The 24,596-nt window shown below is 42.1% G+C and overlaps 1 protein-coding gene across 4 annotated transcripts in view; it reads left to right on the forward strand.

The window, feature by feature from the left end:
• The first annotated feature begins 592 nt into the window (after window positions 1–592).
• FLT1 (fms related receptor tyrosine kinase 1) overlaps window positions 593–24,596 on the forward strand; it is a 215,233-nt gene continuing 191,229 nt past the window's right edge. For 3 of the 4 annotated variants that reach the window (XR_013960060.1, XM_080658492.1, XM_080658494.1), the window contains exon 1: window positions 593–955. Coding sequence is in view for 3 of the 4 variants with exons in the window: in XM_080658492.1 (XP_080514618.1) it covers window positions 892–955 (64 nt within the window). In the remaining variant the exon portion in view is untranslated. The remainder of the gene's footprint in view (window positions 956–24,596) is intronic. The other variant, XM_080658493.1, reaches the window with a different exon arrangement.

Below are 24,596 nucleotides of genomic sequence, written 5' to 3' on the forward strand. Positions count from 1 at the left end.
GTAGGTGCTGAAGGTTTCCGGCGTCTTCCGACTCTGGGGACATTCCGGGTGCTCGCAGGGACGGGGGACGCGGGGGGCGGGGGTGGGGGGCGGCGGCTGGACTAGGTGGGAAGAGCAAGGAAGGAGAGGGAGCCGGACTGAGCGTCACTCCTTGGTGCCATGGACACCGCGGCCAGCTTTCCGTGGATCGGACTTGGTGCGCCGGGGGTGGGCGGTGAAGCTCCAGTTCTGTGCCCTTACCGGCTTCGGGCGGTCCCCAGGGCTGAGAAAGCCGGGCGGAGGGAGCCTGCTGAGATTTCCTGAGCTCTAAGGAAGGAGGAGGGCACGCGGGTTAGAGGGCCGGGAACGGGACCCAGAACCTGCCCGACCACACTCGGGATCCAGGCCGTCCGCGCTTGGCCCCAGCCCCCGCCCCCGCCCCCGGCGCCCCCGCCCCCTGTCCGCAGCGGTAGGGAACGAGGTCCCGGAGGAAGAGGGTAGGTGGGGGAGGAGGGTGACGGGTGGGGGACCCCTTGACGTCACTGGAAGGAGGTGCCGGGGTAGGAAGTGGGCTGGGGAAAGGTTATAAATGGCCCTCGCCCTCGGCTCCTCTTCATCAAGGTCCGCTAGAGGATCAGAGATCGCCGGACGGACACTTCTCGAGGCTCTTCCCCAGCGGCTGGGCTCGGAGCGGGCTCCGGGACTGGAGCGCAGCAGCCAAGGACGCTGGGCTGCGAGGATTACCGGACAAGTGTCTGTCTCCCTGACTGGAGCCGCAGAGAGGGGCGCTCGGGGCGCGGGAACTGAGTGCGGGGTCGGCGGCGGCGGAAAGCGGGAAGACAAGCTCGGCGGCTGGGTCAGTCGCCCGCCAGGAGCGCGGGCACCAGGCGGGCAGGCCACGTCGCGCTCACCATGGTCTACTGCTGGGACACCGGGGTCCTGCTGTGCGCGCTGCTCGGCGGTCTGCTGCTCACAGGTTAGACTAGGCGCGGCCAAGGCCGCGATGGGGAGTCAGGGGGCACACCCTAGGGGCGGAGTACACGCGGGGAGGCGCGCCTCCGCGGGAACCTGGAACACGAGTCTCACTCTGCACGCCGGGGGTCGTGGCGCCTTTCTCTTCCGCGGGGTCAAGGCGCGCGCCTCGGAGAGCAGCTGGAGGGGCCCGCGGGCATGGCCACCCTGGATGGCAGTGAGGCTGTCCCTCGGCAGCTGGAGACGCTGACCCTCTCTGCCTGGCTCCGGGCTCGGGGACCGCCGCGCGCCCGGACCTGCCTGACACTCAGACCTGTTCCCAGGCAGCCGGTCCGAGGGGCCCTCCGGAGTCCGGCGCCGCGGCTGCACGAGCGCCCGCGAGGCCGCCCGGGGGCTGGGCTGAAGCCCCACGGTGGCGATGTTGGCGCTGGCCACGACGTCGCGCCTTGAAAGGGATGGAGGAGAACCCTCTAGGAGGGGGTTGTGTGCTTGCCGGGAGCAAACAGATCCCCGGAGATGGCAAGAGCTAGTATCCTTCAACACACTTAGGGCCCACTTAGGACTGTCCACGGAATGTTCCACAAGCGCCCACTCCTCTTGTCGGTCCCAGACCGCGGGACTGGAGCGCGCTGCGCGCAGCCACGGCGGGAGGCGGTGGGGGGGGCGGGGGAGCGGGGTGCGCCTTCCACCGGTCCAGCCCAGGTCGCAGGCGAGGGCAGTCCAGAACCCAAGTACCCTTAAGTTTCGGAATTGCAAGCCTAGCCTTTAAATTCCAAAAGAAGAAAGGGCGGATGGTTTGGACTAAAAGATGCGGTTTGAGCCTTTGCTGCTATCCACCCCTTTGCCGGGTGTTAAGAGAAACTGGAGGCTGAATAGTCGGGGCTAGAAGGTCACACCACGGTTAGAGTGGAGGCCGCCCCAAGGAGGCATCAAACCCGAGGGGATTTACCGAATGCATCGGTCTCTGCCCAGGGGGTTCAGTCCCACCGGACAAAAGACAGTAACATAAAATAAGTTACTGCAATGATTCAGGGAAGGAAAGTCAGTACAGTTGGGCATATTTTTTTAAAAATGCTGTAACAGTTAAATATTTTTTCAGTAGGAAGACGAATTAGATGGTCACTTTCTAAATAACAAGCTATAGTTCCAACCGAGGGGCACGCACAGTCCTAATGTCTGAGAACCGCGCTGTCAGTTGGGAAAAGTTGCTAAAATAACTATTAAAATGAAATATTGCTGTTCTGATTCAAAAACGCATTTTTCGTTTTGAAAAGTCACTTTTTAAAAAAATAATTGCTTAGAGCACCTAAATAACTTGCTGAAGTCTGTCTATTATGTAAAGGTAAATCTAGGTAATTACTGTAAGTCCAAAAAATGGAGGGAAGAATATATATTTCATTGCTTTGCACAGATACATCTTTATTTTTGTTTCAAACTGTGGTCGACTAGTGAAGTATAGTTCTCTTCGTGATTAGGGACCACTTAGATCAGTGGAAGGTTGTCAGAAACCTAAGAAGATACTCTTGTGATTTCTCTTAGATATTATTTTGCTTAGAAGGAGGCAGGAATCTTGGAACTCGTGTGTTATAGGAAGAAAGAAAGACCAAGTTCTGGCAAGGTGAGAACCCCTTTACCTGGCAGTTTAAGGAGCTATTGGGGTTTGTAATTGCGAAGCCTACCTTCCCAGACCACAGGCTTCTCTGGCTGATTAACAGAGAAGCAGTCCCTACATGCTTCTAAACCAAATCAGGACCTTCCAACTGAACCGAGGGGCTGCAGTCTGGGGAGAAGGCCCAGAAGGGGTACAGGTTTCTGCCCAGTGGATTTATCAGGAGTCCTCTTGCACCCATCATGAGCTGGGTCTGCTCACCTTCAATTGTTATATATCCTTTGTGTATTCATCAGTGATTATTACTGTGTGTGAATGATGTGCAGGTGTGCCTTGAAGGATAAAATAACCAGATGCTCAGTAATACAAAAAGATAATGCATCCCCCATCCCAAAAAGTGTATTTACCTTCTTCCAAATATCCTGGGAAATAAAAAAAAAAAATGCCAATAATTCAGATACTTTCAAGTACTCTGTATTGCAGTTGTCTTCCTCTTAAAAGGATACCGGTCCTCCTTTACTCCACACAGTCTTCTTATCTTACTTTTAAGTCACCATGCCCCTGATTAAAGCCATAGACCTTTTTTTCTGGCCCCATGTTTCTTGAATTTTTGAGCAACTAGCATTTACAATTTGCTGTAACTAACTGGAAATGCTTGTGCATTTTGTGAGGGCAATCTACATTAATAACATAAAGTTAAATCAAAATGTACCTGAAAATAACACCCATTCTCAAATTGAATGTAATAAATCTCACAATAAAACTAATTTTACATAACAATTTTTGTTGTTTTCCTCAAGGTTTATGCAGCCACACCTTTTTGGTTGTGTTTTCCTGAATTGCATATTGAAAACTTTATTTATAGCACTTGGAAATCCACTAGTTTTCCAACTGATGGGTCATGTTGCAAATGAACTGTAGGAAGTCACCTACTCTAGGTCCTCAATATTTTTACCTTATTTGTTTATTATTACTTGAAGTTTTTCTTTCCCAGTTGAAAATTCTATAAAAGGCTATCCATGTCTTTTCTAGTGAAACCTAAGTGAAACAGGCTTTTTAATTTTCATATATAAAATTCAGAAGTTAGAATAGGTTATTATTTCTCAGACCCTTTCCCAACTCTAAAATTCAATGAACGATGCCAAGAAGTAGGCTGAACACAGTGTCTCTTTTTCTCCTCCCCTTACCTACATTTGCATAGGGCAGTGGTCAGCAAACTGTGGCTCATGAGCCATATGCGGCTCTTTGGCCCCTTGAGTGTGGCTCTTCCACAAAATACCATGGCCTGGGCGGGTCTATTTTGAAGAAGTGGCGTTAGAAGAAGTTTAAGTTTAAAAAATTTGGCTCTCAAAAGAAATTTCAGTCGTTGTACTGTTGATATTTGGTTCTGTTGACTAATTAGTTTGCCGACCACTGCCCTAGTAGAATGCACCTGACCCACCAATTAACTTGGTCTTTAATGGGTTGCAGGAGCTAAGCTATTAGAGTATGCACAATCCAGTAGTAATAATTATCTCGGGCTTTCTTTTTTTAATAGCAGAATGTATAACTCTAGATACATTAGCTCTTCTAAAAATGCCAGTCATTTTAAACCCATATGTGTTTCTTTTTATTATTATTATTATATTATTATTAATGCTCACTTTATTCTAAAAGAAGTTTAGATTTCAATGAGGGTACTAAACCTCTATTTTATATTAGTTTTTAGAACAAACCAAATATTCACTTTGTTCTCCTTACCAAAAACTTGAGACATTCTAAATCTACTTTGAAAGCATAGGATATTGAAGTTGAAAATGATATGTTGCAAAAAAAAAAAAAAAAAGGTTTTATATTGACCAAAAAATGGCATGTCCTTGAGGATGGTTATCCAACCTATTGCAAAGTTATGGCTGGTATTGACTCTGCCTTGGGGAGTTCTGCAAAGCAAGAACAAATAACAGAGCAGTAGCTTCTGTGGAGTTTTATGTTGAGATGTGTATGTGAATGGGCATAAGAATGGAGAGCCAGTGAAGGAAGCTCTCTTGGCATTTGAGTGTGAAATGCAAAGCTTGCTGGTGTTAGTCAGATTTTTGGTTCAGTTGGGTCAGGAGTTTGTTGGATATCAAGTACATGTAATTTTTCAGAGTATTTGTCATTGTGGATAGGGGAGGAAGGACATTTGAAATAACACCTGGCCTTATTTTTTTTTAAATAAAAAAATATTATTAGGAATGGTTCAAAGCATTAGAAGTATCAGTTGCATTGGGTTTAACCAATTTACTGGAACAGAAGAATCCATTCCGTTTCATTGGCCTTAGCATACTGATGAGCTGGTTTGGAATGACAAGATCTCCTCCCACAAGCTTTTCAGGATTACCAGTGGTTCCTCACATACTTGAGTGCTTAGAAAGTGCATGCTGCTGATTAAATTACTGGATTTTATACCAGATTGAGGGAGAGGAAGGAAATGGGAGGAATGGAGTAATTGAGGGAGAGCTTGAAAGGAAAACCTCTGGCTTCGCATCTGGGACAGCAGGGGGGTTTCATTAAGGAAATGGTTCCATTGAGTCTGCTGGAGATAGTGGACTAAATTTCCTGCATTGCTGCTGGGGCGGATATGGGGGGATGTCAAGAATTCCTGGGGATTTCCCATCAGTTTTGGTGAAGCCATTTTTGATGATTGCTCCTCTCCTTGAAGTTTTTGAGAGATTTGATCTTGTTTTGTTGAACACATATATTGGGAAAGTGAGAAAGAACCTCCTAGATTGAATCTATTCACTTCAGAGATGAGAAAATATACATAGAGTAGTTTAGTGATTTTTTTTCAAGGTCAACAGCTGGCTAGTGGCAGATGCAGAACAGAACAGAACCCAATGTTCATACTACAGATAGCATTTCTTCAAAAATTTGTTGATTGACATTAGTAAAACACTAACATTTCTTTTGAAACTCTGGCATCATTTTTTTAATATGGAATTTTCATCTATTTTCTTGAAGCCCATTGGAGTTTGAATGAAGAATATCAGAATTATGGCTGCTTGGTAGTACAGTGAGAGAGTCTGAGAGAAAATTGATATTCCTTGCGAGCAGTGCTATACAAACTCTACCCCAGGCAAAAGAATTACTCACCTTTTTTAGATGAGCCTTGCACATTCATTGCCCCATGTTTGTGCTGTTTGTCTGCTAGACCCTTTTTCTTCCTGCGCATATCCTCCTCCCCTGCCTTCAAAGTCCAGCTCAGAAATCTGTGAGTGTCTTCTCATAGCCCCAGACAGAATGAATTGTTTCTCCTATTCCTATATGTACCCTCCTATATGTGGCTCCGCTATGTGCCCCTCTTCCACTCCTCACCTGGCATTGTTCGTATTCTGTTTATGTGGCTGTGCCCTTACCCTTTGAGAAGAAGAGACCATGTCTTAGCTGCCCTTAGATCCCAGGCACCTAGTGTGACACCTGGCATGAGGCTTTCTTGGAATGAATGAGTGATGTAGCCACATTATCATTTCAAAGAAATCTCTCAGGGCCAGATATGAATTTATTCCAGTACATGAATGTGCTCCTGCCTGTCCATTTGGCCTCAGTTACAGTAGATTCTTTACAGAGATTGTTCATAATAGATGGTGTTTATCCTTTGTAGTGAGTGACTAAGATGTAGGAAATCAGCTATGAACTTCAACTCTCTGAGATACTTATCCCTGTAATCCCTTCTGTTTTGTTATGATGCTTCATTGGGGCCTCTGATCTCCTAAAAGCCTTGCTTTAGTCTGTGCAGAAGTTCTGTCTTAGCCTTTACTGGTGAGGTGTAAACACTCAGCTTTACTCTGCAATGTCTTACCCAATTTTTAGAGATAACAATGCTCTCATATTTTATGCTTTGACTTACTATTCCTCTCATAGACTCAACCCTGGGTCCTTGGGTGCTATAATGCAAACCTGAAGACAGAGACCTGGCCACACTCAGCATCAATGCTCTGCTTCAATAGAAGCTTTTGATTTCAAGCCACTAGACCAGGCTAGTCTTCCTGATTTTCTCTTTCTTTAGGATGTTTCTTCTCAACCATTCATGCAAACAGGCTCCTGGCAGGATCATCCCACTAGGTAGGTGTGAGCCATGGATCTGAAAAATCTGAATTCCATGGTTGGGGCTCAACTTGGTGCCTCCCTTCCCCCCATTCCCATTCCCAGCCCCACACTTTGCACATGTCCACTATATACCCCAAAACACTCTCAAGGTGTGGTCCATGGTCCAGCATCTGCTGCAAACTTAATTGAATTAGAGCCTTTATTTTAATAAAGTCCCCAGATGTTGTTTTGCACATTAAAAATTGAGATGCACTTGGCCAAGACATGGGAACAACCTTAGTGTCCTTTGATAGATGATTAGATAAAGAAGATGTATGTGGTCCATATATACAGTGGAATACTACCCAGCCTTAAGAAAAAAATGAAATATTGCCATTTGCAACAATGTAGATGGATCTTGAGAATGTCATGCTAAACAAAATAAATCAGTGCAATAAGTTAAGAAGCATATGATTTCCCTTATGTGTAATATATAAAACTGAAAGCAACAAATGAACAAATAAGAAAAACAAACAAACAAAACTCACAGACAGACAATAGTATGTGGTTTTCAGAGCAGAAGAGGGGTGGGGCTGGGTAGATAAGGGTAGAAGGAGTCAAATATATGGTGACAGAAGATTTGACTTGTAGTGGGGAACACACAATGCAATATACACATGATGTATTATAGAATTGTATACTTGAAACCCATGTAATTTTATTAACCAGCTAGAGGCCCGGTGCACGAAAATTTGTGCACTGTGCGGGGTGTGGTGGTGGGGAGGTCCCTCAGCCTGGCCTGTCCCCTCTCACAGTCAGGGAGCCCTCAGAGGATGTCCTACTGATGCCTAAGCCGCAGTCTGGCCTCCCTCTATAGGAGGTGACCGGGCTGATCAGGGGAAGGCACGGCCCCCATCACCCTGCTGTTCATGCCACTGCTGGCCACGGTGGCTGTGAGGCCTCACAGCCACCAGGGCTCAAGGCTGCCTGAGCCCACAGTTGCCTGAGCCCCAGGCTTTGCAGCTGCTGTGGCTTTGTCCAGATAGACGTCCAAATGGACTTCTGGAAGATGTCTGCCTTGATTAGCATATTATCCTTTTATTAGTATAGATGTCACCACAATAAATTTAATAATTTTGTTTTTAATTGAGAAGCACTAATTTCACTAAGGGACTCTTAACTCTGATGTTAGGGTCTAAATCCTTTTCACTAATATCCTTGCTGACCTTTGACCTGTGTGACAAAGGGACTAGACCTAGGTTAGCCAGGAGCCTCTTCTGACTCCCACATTGTTCTTGTGCTCTGTCTTCTGCTGGGGCACCTGTGTTCTACTTTAAGACTCTTTTTACAAAATCTTAGACTTAGCTTGGACCTGTAATCAAAGTAAACAGAGGTGTGGTCTTGAAGATACTGTGGTTAACCAAATCTTGGGTGCAAGATCATGGTTTTAGAAAATATGGACTTGTAGAAAATAGTAAAAATGGAATTTGATAGGTTTTAACCATAAATGAAAGTTTTACAAGACATTTGCTTCTAATAAAAATTTACTTGGTGGTAAAAACCAGCCAAAGTGTGTACTCCAGAGTCTCTATTGTCAAGGAGGCATCACTGTCTCGTGATGTCATGCTATAATGATAACAACTTTTTTGTGTTTCTTACTGGCTTGAAATTTAATGTGTTTTTCCCTTGCATTCTTGCTCATCTCATTATTGCCAAGTCTTGGCAAATGCTTTTGTCTTTTCACAGACTATCACAGTGCTTACAGGCATTTTTTTTTCTCAGCCTAGTCTTCAATTCTTCTATTTAATGGGTAGAGGGTGAACAGATTTCCTTTCAAGCCACCCATCATGTGGTCTATGCAAGCCAAGGTATAACAATGATCAGATTCTTTTGTTAAAAGAGGCCTAAAGTGAACCTTGCATAAATGAAAAGTTTGGCTTTCATTATATAAAAATATGAAACCACTTAAACTCAAGGCCACTTTTAACAAAACCCTGATAAGGAACTCCTCTGCCCATTAAGTTCTATGAAACCCTTTGCTTCTCTCTAGGGTCATGGTCTCCAGCCTTGTCCCCACATTAGAATCGTCTGCAGAGTTTTTAAAAACAGCTCTTCTTGCCCTGATGCATTCCTGACCAATTTAATCACAATTAGTCAAGTGGGACCCAGACATTAGTAATTTTAAAGCTCCCAGGTGATTCCAGTGGGTGGCTGAGATTAAGAAACTCCTATTTTGCCCAGCCGGCGGGGCTCAGTGGTTGAGCATCAACTTATGATCCTGGAGGTCTCAGTTCGATTCCTGGTCAGGGCACATCCCCAGGTTGCGAGCTCAATATCCAGTGTGGGGCATGCAGGAGGCAGCCAATCAATAATTTTCTCTCATTATGGATGTTTCTATCCCTCTCTCCCTCTCTCTTCCTCTCTGAAATCAATAATATATATATATATATATATATATATATATATATATATATATATATATTATTGATTTCAGAGAGGAATCAGATGCCTAGTAAAATAGGAGTTTCTTTTAAAAAATATATATATATACATATATATACATATGTGTGTATATATATATATATATATATATATATATATATATATTTTTTTTTTTTTTTTAAAAGAAACTCCTATTTTACTAGGCATCTGAATTACCTGGAGAACTTTGCTACACTAGAGTGTTGGGTCCCACCCAGAGTTTCTGATTCAGTGGATCTGGAGAGGGGCCAATAATTAGCATTTCTAACAACTTTCCAAGTGATGCTGATGCACCTGATCCAGAGACCACATTTTGAGAGCCCCAGGCATAGGGCTGGTTTAAGAGGCCTGGCCACCTGGGAGGCACCTGCCCTGTGCCAATCTGTAAAAGGCACTGAATCATCACTCAACCTGTAACAAGGTGGAGGAAACTATATTTACAAGAATTCCTGCCAGGAAGAGTATGTGTTAGTAATGTGCAGAAGTAATACGAGGAGAAAGTGCTGGGGCATGCCGTCAGAAGATGTGGTAGAATTGCCTTCTGTGGAAAGTGGGTCTGTATTGCTGAGTGGAGCATGCGAGTTAGTATCCAGAACTGAATTGCTGGTCTAGACAATAGTCCTCCTTCTCTGCCTTATACCACACAGCATTCAGTCTTCCCTCTTTATAAATATTGGAAAATGTCTACAGAGTCCTTTTGAAAGGTGCCATATATTGACCTGTCACAGGCAACCATGTGCCTTGGTGCAGCTCTGCCGCCCTTCACAGCACTGTGTTCTTTGAAGTCTCATGATGCTTTGCCTCTCTAATGGAGCCTTTCGTGTGACCAGTGTTGCCCCACTTGGGTGGCGAACTTCTACCTGTTGGAGCAGTCTAGTTCTGCTGGCCTTTGTGATGTGCTAGAGGTCTGTCTTCATTGGTGAGAAAAGTCACTACCCAATTGGAGACAAAGTTGGCTCCCACTCTGCAGAACCATGGTGCTGGGCCCTTTCTGTGAAATACTGAGTTTTCAAGCCTGCTTCTCCTTCCCTGAGAGCACCTGGGGTAATTCCAGGGCATTGAAGGCCTCATATTGTGTGAGCTCCACATGAACACTTTTAATTTCAAATACAGAAAGGGCGTATGCATTATGCACCACAGAGTCACTGATTTTGCAGGGCTGAGTTATGGTAGCATTTGCTATCTGTCATCTATTGCTGCTCAACAAGCTGCCCCCAAACTCAATAGCCAAAAAAGAATTCATTCTTTCTCATGAGTCTGTGGGTTAGAAATCTAGGCTAGGTTCAGCTGGGAGGTTTTCCTTCCATTCTCACCTGAGTCACTCATGCAGCTGTAGTCATCTGCAATTTCAACTGGGACCTTGATTCTGGCTGTCACTGGGCCTTCCTCTGCATGTAGTCTTTTGACATTCAGAAGCCTTGTCCTGGCTTCCCTATGTGGAGGCAGGGCAGTCCAAGAGGGTAATGGTGGAAATAGCATGGCCTTTTGAGGCCTGGGCTTTGGAACTTCTACCCCACCCCTTCTGCCATATGACTGGTCATAATCTGGAGTTAAGGGTTGGGGGAATAGGCTCTTCTTTTGGTGGGAGGAGTTGTACAATATTGTGGTCATGTTTTTCAATCTATCACACCACACCATTATTTAGTACTTAGTGTTTTCTTTCAGTCTAGATATTAGGTTGGAATTTGGCTGAGAAAATAATTGTGAATAATGTCTTGGCCCTTCTCCACAGAACCTGTGAGTGACACAACTGGTCCATTGAAACACTTCCTATTCAGAGGTCTTTTGATTAGGGTTCATGCCAGGTTGGGGCTGCTAACTTCTTATGAATACCATGACACCAGCAGGGAAGACAGCTGATGTTCAGATTCTTTGTGCAAACAGCTCTGCAGTTCCTTGGGGCTTATTTCGTAGGGCATCCAGTTGAGCTTCTTCTGGAGGATGTGGGGAGGCTGTAGGCTTTGGGTGAGGGGGAAGGAGGAAACTGATCCCTATGGATTGTTAGGCACTTTGACTTACATTTTTTATCTTACTCAATTCAAAGAGGTAGCATAGTACTCTTTAGTATAAAAAAACTGAATCTGAGGTCCATTAAATACTTTTCCTAATCACAGAAGTGGTAAGTAAGGCTGGAATTATTTCAGTCTCATTGGGTCAGACTCCAAACCTTCCTTCTCTTACCCCGCCTTCCAGCCTAAGTGAAAAGAAGAGAAGGAAATGAGCATGGATAATAGTGTGCTGGTCTTTCTTCTTTCCAAACCATTCTATCCTTGGAGTTTTGTCATCTCCAAGGAATGTGAGAAGCCTCTGCTACTCTAGCTTAAAGTGGCCTTGGGATATTCCACTTCAGCGTGTGCTGACACCATGACAGAATTTTAACCATGCCAGTTTTTTTTTTTTTTTTTAAATCAGGGGTATTCAAGTGCCATCCCATAAACATAAGTCAAAAAAGGGTCTCCAAAGGCATGAGACATGATTTTATAAGATATTCCAAACTGCTCTCCTATAAGTGGCTTTAAACTAAAGCAGAAGGGATTCCAAAATGGCAGCAGAGTAAGTGGATGCTACACTGACATGCTCCCAGGACCAAATTGGAATTACAACTAAAATACAGAAAAACTGTCCTGAATAATCAACTGAAAACTAGCTAGAGAGAATCCTGATAACCAAGTATGGAAAATGACCACATAGAGACTGGTAAAAATATATGCAGGTACAAAAGGGCTGGCTGGATGCCCACAGACAGCAACTAAAGTTCCAGAGGGATATCTCAGCTGAGGGGGTCCCCACTGAGAACTCTGGGATCTAAACCCCAAGCTGGGCTCCCCAGCCCAGAACACCATAATTGAGAAAGGTGCCCACAAAACATCTGGCTGTGGAAAGCAGCATGGTTGCTATCTGCCAGGGAGAGAGCTGGAAATGCAGGCACCCTCTTAAAGGGCCAATGCACAAAATTGCTTGCACAGCTTCTCACCTTGGGCTCCAGCAGAGGGAGGGCAGAATGGACTGGAGCTGTATAAACAGAAGTAAGAATTGGGAGCTCTGGGGTTGGAGATCGGAGGGCAGCCACACTGGTTTCCTATGCCGAGTCATTCTGGGAGACCTTTTCTATCCAGGTGGTGTTTGGAAAACCCCTAACCCCACCCTGTTGAGTTTTTGAAGCCCATTAAGAGACTGAGACTAACAATCAGTCTGCAGGCAGAAGCAATTGCCCCACCATGTTGGAAAACCTCTTGCCCCACCCTGTGGTTGATAGCCTGAGGCTAATCAAGACTAAATACAATCATACTGCAGGCAGAGCTGGATGTCTGGAGGCTTTGAATCTTTTCTTGATCTAATTTGGGGCCCAAGGCTAGGAAAAGCAGGCCTTGACGCACATCTTGGTCCTTTCCAAAAGCACCCAGCCCCAGCAGAGGGAGCCATAAACAGTGGATTGTTGCTAGCTCCAAACAGGGTACTCAGGGCCAGTCAAAAACAGCATCTGACACTGCCCTGCATTAGAGATTGGGGGCTTAGCAGATCTACCTAATATATAGTCATAAACCCAAACAGGCAGCCAAAATGGGGAGAAAAAAAATAAGCCCCAAATGAAAGAAGAGAATTCTCCAGAAGGACTAAATGAAATGGAGATAAATTTATCAGACATAGAGTTCAGAATAATAATGTAAAAGATGATCACCACCATGAGAAAAGATATAGTAACTATGAAGAATGATATTTCACTAATAAAGAACACAGTGGAAGGAATATACAGCAGATTAGGGGAAGCTGAGAATTGGATCAGTGAATTAGAAGACAGGGTAGAAAAAAATCACTCAATCGCCGAAACCTGTTTGGCTCAGTGGATAGAGCGTCGGCCTGCGGACTGAAGGGTCCCGGGTTCGATTCTGGTCAAGGGCACGTACCTTGGTTGTGGGCACATCCCCAGTAGGAGGTGTGCTGGAGGCAGCTGATCGATGTTTCTCTCTCATCGATGTTTCTAACTCTCTATCCCTCTCCCTTCCTCTCTGTAAAATATCAATAAAATATATAAAAAAAAAAATCACTCAATCAGAGAACCAAAAAGAATAAACAATTAAAAAACAGAAGGACAGCTTCAGGGATCTGTGGGACAACATGAAATGTAACAATATTCACACTATAGAAATACCAGAATGGGAAGAAAGTGAACAAGGGATAGAGAATGTCTTTGAAGAAATAATGGCAGAAAACTTCCCTAACCTGGTGAAGGAAAAGTCACATAAATTCAGAAGGCTCAGAGTCCCAAGCAAGAAGAACCAAACAGGCCCATGCCCAAACACATCATAATTAAAATGCCAAAAATTAAAGTCAAAGAGGAATCTTAAAGGGAGCAAGAGAAAAGCAAATTTGTTACCTACAAAGGAGCTCCCATAATGCTGTCAGCTGATTTTTAATCAGAAACTCTACAGGCTAGAGGGGCATCGCATGAAGTATTTAAGGCAATGAAAATCAAGGATCTGAAACCAAGATTATTATATCCAGCAAGGCTATCATTCAAAATGGATGGTGAAAATAGTTTCCCAGACAGAAAATGACTAAAGGAATTTGTTACCACCAAACCAGCATTTCAAGTAATGCTAAAGAGACTGTAATGAGAAGAAGAAATAGAGAAACATTAAGAATTAAAATGGCAATAAATAAGTAACTATCAACAATAACCTTAAATGTTATTAAATGCTTCAATCAAAAGACATAGGGTAGCTGAATGGATATGAAAAATGACCCAAATGTATGCTGTCTACAAGAGAATCACCTCAGAATAAAAGGTTCACACAAGAGGAGAGTGAAGGGATGGAAAAAATGTTCCCATGCAAATGGAAACAAACAAAAAAGCTGGGGTGTCAATACTCATATCTGATAAAATAGACTGCAAAATGAAGGCCATCACAAGAGACAATAAGGGTCACTACATAATAGTAAAAGGATAGATCCACAAGAGGATATAACCCTGGTAAACATATATGCACCCAATATAGGAACACCTAAATATATACTTCTGGAGGATTTTAAGGGATAGATTGATAGCAATACAGTCATAGTAGGGAACTTTAACACCCCACTAACTTCACTGCATAGGTCCTCCAGACAAAAAATTAACAAGGAAACAGTGACTCTAAAGGATATACTGGGTCAGATTTAAATGACATTTCTAGAACATTTCATCCCAAAGCTGCAGAATTACATTCTTCTCAAGTGCACATGGGTCATTCTCAAAGATAGATCACATGTTAGGACACAAAACAAGTCTCTACAAATTCAAGAAGATTGAAATGAGATCAAGCATCTTCTCAGATCATAATGGAATGAAATTAGAAATCAACTACACTAAAAACACTCAAAAGCTTTTCAAACACATGGAGGCTTAATAGCATGTTATTAAACAATGAATGGGTTACCAATGAAATCAAGAAAGAAACAAAAAACTTTCTGGAAACCAATGAAAATGAACACACAACAACCCAAAATCTCTGGGACACAGCAAAAGCAGTCCTGAGAGGGAATTCATAGCACTACAGACCTACCTAAAAAATAAAAAATAAAAAAATTAATGATAAACTATTTAACCTTACAACTTAGAGAACTTGAAGGAGAACAACAAGAAAAGTCCAGAGCAAGTAGAAGGAAGGAAATAATGAAGATAAGAGCAGAAGTAAATGACAAAAAAAATACAAAAGATCAATGAAACCAAGAGCTGGTACTTTGAAAACATAAACAAGATTGAAGAACCTTTAGCCAGACTCATTAAGAAACAAAGTGAGAGGACCCAAATAATTAAAATCAGAAACAAAAGTGGTGAAGTAACAACTGACATCACAGAAATACAAAGAATTATAAGAAAATACTATGAACAACTATATGCCAACAAGCAGACAATGTGGATGAAATGGACAAATTCCTAGAAAAATACAATCTTCCAAAACTGAATCAGGAAGAATCAGAAAACCTGAATAGGCCAATAACAATTGATGAAAGAGAAGCATCAATAACATCCTCCCCACACCACGCCCCCCCCCCCCCCCCCCCCCCCCCGTCAGCAAACAAAAGCCCTGGTCCAGACCGCATCACAGGGGACCTTTACCAAACATTCAAAGAACTAATACCTATCCTCCTCAAACTATTCCAAAAAATCCAAGAAGAAGCAACTCTTTCAACCTCTTTTTATGAGGCCAACATTATCTTAATTCCAAAACCAGCTAAAGAACTACAAAGAAAGAGAATTAGAGGCCAATATCCCTGATGAACATAGATGCTAAAATCCTCAACAAAATATTAGCAAATCGGATTCAGCAATATATTAAAAAGGTCATACACCATGATGAAGTGGGATTTATTACAAGGATGCAAGGCTGGTTCAATATTCACAAATCAATAAATGTGATACATCACATAAGCAAATTGAAAGACAAAAATCACATGATCATACCAATAAGATGCAGAAAAAGCACTTGACAAAATCCAATACCCATTTTTTATAAAAACTCTCAGCAAAGTGGGAGTAGATGGATCACACCTCCACATAATATATGACATATATGACAAACCTACAGCCAACATCATACTCAATGGACAAAAACTAAAATCATTTCATCTAAGAACAGGAACAGGACTGGGATGTCAGCTTTCACCACTCTTATTCAGCATAGTACTGGAAGTGCTAGCCACAGCTTTCAGACAAGAAGAAAACATAAAAAGCATCCAAATTGGAAAGGAGGAAGTAAAACTTTCATTATTTACAAGTGACATGATATTGTAGATAGAAAATCACAAAAGACTCCACCAAAAAACTACTAGATTTAATAAATGAATTTGGCAATGTAACAGGATATAATATTAACACCCAAAGATCGATAGCATTTTTAAACAGCAATACTGAATTCTCAGAAAGAGAAACTAAACAAACAATCCTATTTACCATTGCAACAAAAATATTAAGATACCTAGAAATAAACTTAACTAAGTAGGTAAAAGACTTGTACTCATAAAACTACAGGATGTAGTTGAAAAAGAGATGGAAAAGATATAAGCAAATGGAAGAATGTACTGTATTCATGGATTGGTAGAATTAACATCATTAAAATGTCCCAAAGCAATCTATAGATTCAATGCAATCCCTATTAAATTACCAATGGCATATTCACAGGTCTAGAACACCCCCCCCCTCAAATGTATATGGAACCAAAAAAGAACCCAAATAGCTGCAGCAATTTTGAGAAAGAAGAACAGAGTTGGAGGGATCACAATACCAGATATCAAGTTATACTATAAAGCCACTGTAATCAAAACAGCCTGATATTGGCACAAGAACAGGCATATAGATCAATGAATCAGAACAGAGACCCCAGAAATTGATCCATTCCATTATACTCAATTAATATTTGACAAAGGAGGCAAGAGCATACAATGGAGTCAAGACAGTCTCTTCAGTAAGTGGTATAGGGAAAATTAGACAGATACATGCAAAAGAATAAAACTAGACTACCAAATAAAATCTGTACAGCAAAAGAAACCATCAACAAAATGAAAAGGGAACCCACTGTATGAGAACATATTTGGCAATGATACATCTGATAAAGGGTTAATACCCAAAATATATAAGGAACTCATACAACTTTACAAAAGGAAGACAAACAATCCAATTAAAAAATGAGCAAAGGACCTAAATAGACACTTCTCCAAAGTGGACATATACAGTAAATGGCCAAGAGACATATGAGAAAATGCTCAAAGCCACTGATCATCAGAGAGATGCAAATTAAAACGACAATGAGGTATCACCTCACACCTGTCAGAATGGTTATCATCAACAAATCAACAAATGACAAATGCTGGCAAGGATGTGGAGAAAAGAGAACCCTAGTACGCTGCTGGTGGGAATGCAGACTGGTGCAGCCATTATGGAAAACAGTATGGAATTTCCTCAAAAAATTAAATATGGAACTACCATTTGACCCAGTGATCCCACTTCTAGGAATCTATCCTAAGAAACCTGAAATGACAATCAGAAAGAATATATGAACCTCTATTTCATAGCAGCAAAATTTATAATAGCTAAGACCTGGAAACAGCCCAAGTTCCCATCAGTAGATGAGTGGATAAAAAAGCTGTGATACATTTACACCATGGAATACTATGCATCAATGAAAAAGAAGGCTATCTTACCCTAGGCAGCAGGGATGGACCTGGAGAGTATTATGCTAAGCCAGTCAGAGAAAGACAAGTATCACATGCTCTCACTCATATGTGGAATTTTATGAACAAAATAAACTGCTGAACAAAATATATCCAGAGACGTAGAAGCATGGAACAGACTATCCAATCTCAGAGGGAAGGTGTGGGTGGGTGGAAAGAGATCAACCAAAGAACTTGTATGCATATATGTATAACCAATGGACACAGACAATAGGATGGTGGAGGCCTGGGGCCGAGGGGAGGGAGACAGGGATAGGCTATAAGGGGTCAATGGGAGAAAAAAGGGGACACATGTAATACTTTCAACAATAAAGATTAAATAAATAAATAAATAAATAAATAAACAAACAAACAAACAAACTAACTAACTAAAGCAAAAGGATGCTGAGACCAGCCATTACTTTGATTCTGGAAAAGGCCTCATCATGCAGATCCTCTGAGAAAGCTGGGCTGTCCTCTTTCATGCTGCTTCCAGGAACCCAGTGTCTACTTCTCTGTGCACCTTTTAGATCCTAGAAACTTCAAAGACTTGGAGCTTTTTCTCAAGGAAATGAGTACAAGGAAGGACCCTGATATGTGTTTGACTGTGAAGGTAGATGCTACCTAGATTGGGACAGGGGCCCACTTAATACCACCCCAAGGGAAGGTGCAGGAATACACCAACCAGCATCTCCTGAGCATGTGCCCTTTTAACTTTACCCCCACTGAAACCTGGAAGCTCAGACTGATTTGCTGAGTGTCACACACCTTTGTGGAGTGACCAGACTAGGATTCACAAACCTTCATCTTTCTGATTTTAAAAGCAGTGCCCTTTGCCCTGGCTAGGTGGCTCGGTTGATTGGAGTGTCCTCCTGTGCAAAGGAAACTTGTGGTTTTATTGGGCCAGGCCACACACGTAGGTTGAGGGTTGGATTTCCTGTCAGGGTGCTGTCAGGGTACATACCTAGGGTAAGGGTTGGATTCCCAGATGGAGTGTGAGAAGCAGCTGATGATCTCTCTCTCTCTCTCTCTCTCTCTCTCTCTCTCTCTCTCTCTCTCTCTCTCTCAAATCAATAAACATATCCTTGGTTGAGGATTATTTTAAAAATCAAATCAAATAAAAACCAACATCTACCCAATATACCTTGAATGTTAAAATCTAGGAAATAAAGCCACTTTGGTTTTCCTGGTTTAGAATAACAAGCTATTGTGTCTGAGAAAAAGACAACTGTTCTAGAGCATTTTCCTGGAGGCATTACTTTCTGTCTGGGATGGACACAGCCACAGCCTTGTTTAATTGGCAGCCCTTCTACTATTGTCAGAAATGGAAACATTTCTTGCCCTGTTGTTGCTCCTTGGGTCTCTTGCTCTTCCTTAGATTATTCCTTTCAGGAATGCAAACCTGCAAGAAGTCAAGAGAAAAAAGCATTTTCTTTTGGCTTGATCTACTATTTAGAGGGACACATTTCCATACCAGAATATAGCCACGTTTATCCCAATCTAAGAAAAATCCTATCCTGCCATCTATTGAGGAGTTTATCTTTCATTCCAAAAAAACAGTGGAGTGGTCAAATGGATATACTCATTGGATGAAAATTATAAGGAGTGAGATATAGACTGTTTGATTTTTATGTTTGTTTTCTTTTTCTAAGTTGGCATTAGAGACACCAAAAATATATGTAAACAAAGGGGAAGGCAGGGATCTATTAGAGGAGATTGCAAACAAACAATTTTAAAAGGCCATGTAAACCCTTGTTACAGCATTTGGACTATGATTAATGGTATTGTTTTCTTTTTGGAAAACACTGTTTAACTCTCTTTTCCACTTAATGTCAACTGCTGGATTGGATTTTTGTTCTCTGTTGTTGTTTGGAAATGTTTATAGCTTTGAAATCTTCTCCATAGGAAATTCTGCTAAAACTAGGGTGTGGGGGACCACAAGGATTGAGTAATTCCCCTATTTATTACTAAATTATTATTCCTTATTAGCACCCTAAATGCACCTATAACTTCTTAAGTGTTAGGGATATTTGACACACATTGTTGATGCACAGATGAAAAGTGGTTCTACCACTCACTCCCCCATTCCCTGTTCTCAAAACTCATAAATGAAAAATACCCTATGCAAAGTGTTTGCCACATAAAGTCATTTAGCATTCAGGAAATTAGCATGAATGCCTTGTATTTAAGGTTATCTCTATTTGTTGACTTATATATTCTCCTATATAAGTCATCTATTATGTTAGATGGGATTCATATAATCAATTTCTAGATGACTCATGTCCTAGGAGGCTGCTCAGGGCTGCTATCTTCCAGCTGTAAATACAGTACAGTGCCTAGGACATAGTAGTCACTCAATAAGCGCTGGTTGAACTGACTGAAACTATAACTGAAACTATATCCTAACCACCCCGCTGAGTCACAGAGGCCTTTGAAGGAATCATGGTTCCACATTAGCTCTCCTTCTAAGAAACTATGTGTGAGTTGTGTAGGTGAAGGAGGTTGGCAGACATATGTACAAGAGTTGCTGATAATTCTCCCCACACATCTAAAATGTTCTGTTCCTTCCATTTGGGCCACCTTTCTTATCCTTAGTTGAGCTTGCCATGTTCTCCTGAATTGAATATAGACTCAGACTTCAGAATGAGGATCTAAACTGCCCAGCCACCAAAGAAATGGTTCCCAGGAGATATTTCCTTTAATAAATCCTCCTGCTGGGATACCCTTGCTGTTCAAGGTTTCCAAACAGCACAGAAGAGGGACAGTTTATGGGAACACTAATTTCTAGGTATACCAACACAGCCTAAAGATACTAGGTAATGTAACTGTTGTTGCCATTGTTTTTCCATCTTGAATAAGAAGGTTTGGGCTAGGAATAGGAGTGAAAAGGGAGAACAAGTTAAGTCCTGGCTAATGGATCACATCCCATCATCTTCTTTTATGACCCTAATTGCTATGTCTTCATCCCAAGCCTCTTCTGTGATTTCACAGTGTGACCTGGGCATATATTCTAGAAAATGTTAACTTTTGGATTTTTTTCTAGTGGCAAGTGAAGACAGATATTTATTTATGTATGAAGACAATAGGCCTTTCTCCTCTCAGCAAGGAGGTCAAGGAAAGCAGAGTTGTAGAATCCAGAAACTTTGAAAGGCAGTTCGCAACAATTGCTTAAAAAGTAAAGATAAGTTTTAGCAGGTTTGAAAATTTGAAAGTCTTTGAAGGAGAAAGATTCACTGGTGTTTCCCTTTTTGCAAGCACACACGCACTCCTTCTTTAGACCTTACCTTCAATATCATTCTTCTGAGAGAAGTTCCTCACTCCCTGGGCTGGGTTAGCTACCTCCACAGCTGGTACTTCCCTGTGATAACATATAATTATAATGTAATTTTATCCTATACTAGTGGCCCAGTGCATAAAATTTGTGCACGGGGGGGTGTCCCTCAGCCTGGCCTGCATCCTCTCTAATCTGGGACCCCTCGGGGGATGTCCAACTGCTGGTTAAGGCCCAATCCCTTTGTGATTGGGTCTAAACCAGCAGTCGGGACATACCTCTCACAATCCGGGACCGCTGGCTCCTAACTGCTCACCTGCCTGCCTGCCTGATTGCCCCTAACCACTCTGCCTGCCGACCTGATCAACCCCAACTGCCCGGCCCTGCCAGACTGATTGCCCCCAACTGCCTCCCCACCAGCCTGCTCACCCCCAACTTCCCTCCCCTGTTGGCCTGATCATCCCTTAACTGCCTCTGTCTTGGCCCCGCCACCATGGCTTTGTCCGGAAGGATGTCTGAAAAGTCTCCCGGAAGGTCTCCTAGTCTAATTAGCATATTACCCTTTTATTAGTATAGATAATAAAAGCGAAATATGCAAATTTACTGAACGGTGGAATGAACAGTTGGCGTGGGGTGGGGCCGGCGCGCAGGCGGCACCAGGCCAGCCAAAGCACATGCCAGCAGGCAGAGGGAGGGAACGGCGATGGGGTGGGTGGCGACCAGCAGCAGCGGAGGGGTGATGGAGGGGGGCTGGCACCATCCCCTGATCGGACCGTCTGGACGCCTCCCACAGAGGGAGGCCAGTGGCAGCAGCAGGTGGGGTGATGGGGGCGATGCCGTCCCCTGATCTCCGCCCAGCTGCCTCCCACAGAGGGAGGCCAGACTTTGACTTCGGGGAGTGGGCCTAAGCCATCAGAAGGACATCCCCTGAGGAATCCCGCACTGTGAGAGGGTGCAGGCTGGACTGAGCCCCCACCCCCCGCCCCGCCCTGCAAGTGCATGAATTTTTGTGCACCGGGCCTCTCGTATTTGTATAAAAAGTTTATAAGTAAGAAATTATATACACCTATATATAGTTTTTACTTATCTATTATTCAACCTAAGTTAGAAACTTAAAGAAAGCAATCTTTTCTTCTTATTATATGCTCCTCTTAGTATATGCTTAAAATATTAAATGGGAGAATAAATACTGAGGCTAAAGATTGGAGAAATCAAAAAGGTGAGGGAGTGAGAGGAAGTGGTCATATGGGAATGTAATAGACAAATGAGGGAGGAATTCCCAGATTCCTAGAGTCATGGGCCTCTTTCAGAGGATTGAGTAGTTTAAGTTTGTGGGGACAGAGCTGATACTAGGAACCTTACTACATCTCCACAGACGTCTTCCTTCTGGCTTTATGTAATTTCTATTTGTTCTGGCCTTGTCCCCCAGAATGAGCTGATTCATATGTTATTTTAAGGCCTGTTAGGTTGATGTCCAACTGGTAACAGAAATTGGTGTTTTGTTTTGTTTTCATCAGAGATGTAGTATCTTGGATGATACCAAAAAGACTAATTCTAGAAACAAAGTTCTAGATAGATTAATAAAAGTGTATGCGTAAAAATGTCCCAAGAATTAAAAACAATGTTCTCCAGGTTTAGGGTGCAAATAACTAGAAAGTTTCCTGTGATGTTTGTCAGGAAGGTCTTCATTCACATACTGAAATGAATGAAAAACATTCAGTAAATTATTTTTTTTAAGATGAGATACCGCTGGTGGAAGCACACTGCTTTTAATAGGTTATTTTCCCTTCCAGAACCATGACTCTCAGCAAAACTTGTATAACATTAATTCCATCTGAGATGAGATTTTTTTTTTTTTTAAAGAATCTCTTTTTTTTAAAATATATTTTATTGATTTTTTACAGAGAGGAAGGAAGAGGGATAGAGAGTCAGAAACATCGATGAGAGAGAAACATCGATCAGCTGCCTCTTGCACACCTCCCACTGGGGATGTGCCCGCAACCAAGTTACATGCCCTTGACCAGAATCGAACCCGGGACCCTTCAGTCCGCAGGCTGACGCTCTATCCACTGATCCAAACCGGTTTTGGCTGAGATGAGATTTTTTTTAAAGTTTGTAAAAACTTAAGAAGGAACAGCTATTACAAATATTTACTAAGTAAATTTGGCAAGTTGTAAGAAAACATGGAAACTGAAGGAATCCAGAATTTTTAAAAAAGAATAGTTAAGTCAACACACCCATCCCATTGTCTAAGCAGGTTTAGTCTCTAAAGTATGCTTAGTGAAAAACAATTATATTTCAAATAATTTAATGTAGAAGAAAACTGATTTTGACAATATTGAAACACAATGTCAAGGATAGTGTTTAATGAGCCTTAGAAAGTATGCTAGCATAGCTTTCAAAAATTCAATTTACTCATGATGAATCACTTTATTGCACATTCTTGGCCATTTAAATCTCAAGGATCAGAGAGTTTTGTGTATATTATTGGTTATAAAGACAGAGATATCTCAACTTTCCTCTTAGTGAGTGAATTTATAAAGCACTATCTTTATAGACAGTCTAAAGTACTCCAGAAAAATGTTTTCTATATAGTTAGGATTTTATAAACTGTCCAAGTAAACTTAAAATTAATGTCAGGCCCAGCCAGCATGGCTCAGTGGTTGAATCTATGAACCAGGAGGTCATGATTCGATTCCCAGTTAGGGCACGTGCCCACTTGATCTTCAGTGTGGGGTGCACTGGAGGCAGTTGATGAATGATTCTCTCTCATCATTGATGTTTCTATCTCTCTCTCCCTCTCCCTTCCTCTCTGAAATCAATAAAAATATTTTTTAAAAAAGTAATGTCAGAACTTCATCATATTCAGCCTTCCAATCTCCTTTTATTTCTGCGCTATTTTTATATGCAAAACAGATGTCATCCTCTCATTATTTGTAATTGATTATAACGTTGAAGAATATATGAACAGACCAAACATTGGGCATGAATAGCTACACTGTTAAGGCACATGCTTGCCTGCCTGCCTATTCTTCTTCATTTTATTATACAAATTTTAAATGCATTACTTTGGATTCAAAATGCAAATTAGCATGATGCATTTTTTTTCTGGTTAATTAATAGCATCACAACATACAGCTCCATCATTTTCCCCTAGAAAAAGCTGTGTGAATCTGAAGGTTATCTGTGTTGCATGACAGGTTATAGGCAGTGGCTAAGCTAAATTTAACAGTTCCAATTCTAGTTTATATACTTTAACAATTATATGGCAAGCTTTTATATTGAGTTGATTTCCAGATCTTCTCTGATGCTTTCCTTCCTAAGGGAACCCACAGGGGCTCATGCAGATAACATGTCCATGAAATTCAGAAACCTGCTGTCATCATCTCCATAGACACCTAGAACTTTAGCATTGAACAGTAATGGACACTGAGTAATTGGTAAAATATTGGGTTGTAGAACAAACTGTAATCCCAGTGCCTTGTAGAGCAAAGAAAATTTTCCTTTAAATCATGGGTTGCATACATACAATAATCTGATGCTTCCAAATGAATAACTGTGTCAGTTCAAGCATTTTAATGATATTACTACTATTCTTAATGCACATCTGTCTGAATGCTCTTTCAGCAATAAGCACTCTGTCACAGTCTTGCATACAGGTATATTGCATGTGTTTATTGAAATTGCACCTCTACTAAGCAATCTTTTTCTGGTGTTCATAACCTGAAAGTTAATATATTCTGGCCTGAAATCAACATGAACAATAAATAGCATAACACTGCTGGTGATATGATCCATTCTGTACCCGATGACATCAGGCCCAGCCTCCCCACAGTCCTCTGAATGTAGACCAGTGGGGAGCATACCTCAAATGTAATGCATTTCCTGCTGTTGATAGGGAAATGGAGATGTGGCTAAGCCCTGCCTGACAGAAGAAACCTTCCCCCCAGCATTTTTAGGGAACAAAGACCATTTGTTCTGTTCATCTCCCTTTTGTAACCAGATGAAGATCTACCAGACTTCTCTCCTGAATACTTGCAGAGCTATGTC

The sequence above is a fragment of the Plecotus auritus genome (assembly GCF_963455305.1).
Source record: "Plecotus auritus genome assembly, chromosome: 3".
Taxonomy (NCBI): domain Eukaryota; kingdom Metazoa; phylum Chordata; class Mammalia; order Chiroptera; family Vespertilionidae; genus Plecotus; species Plecotus auritus.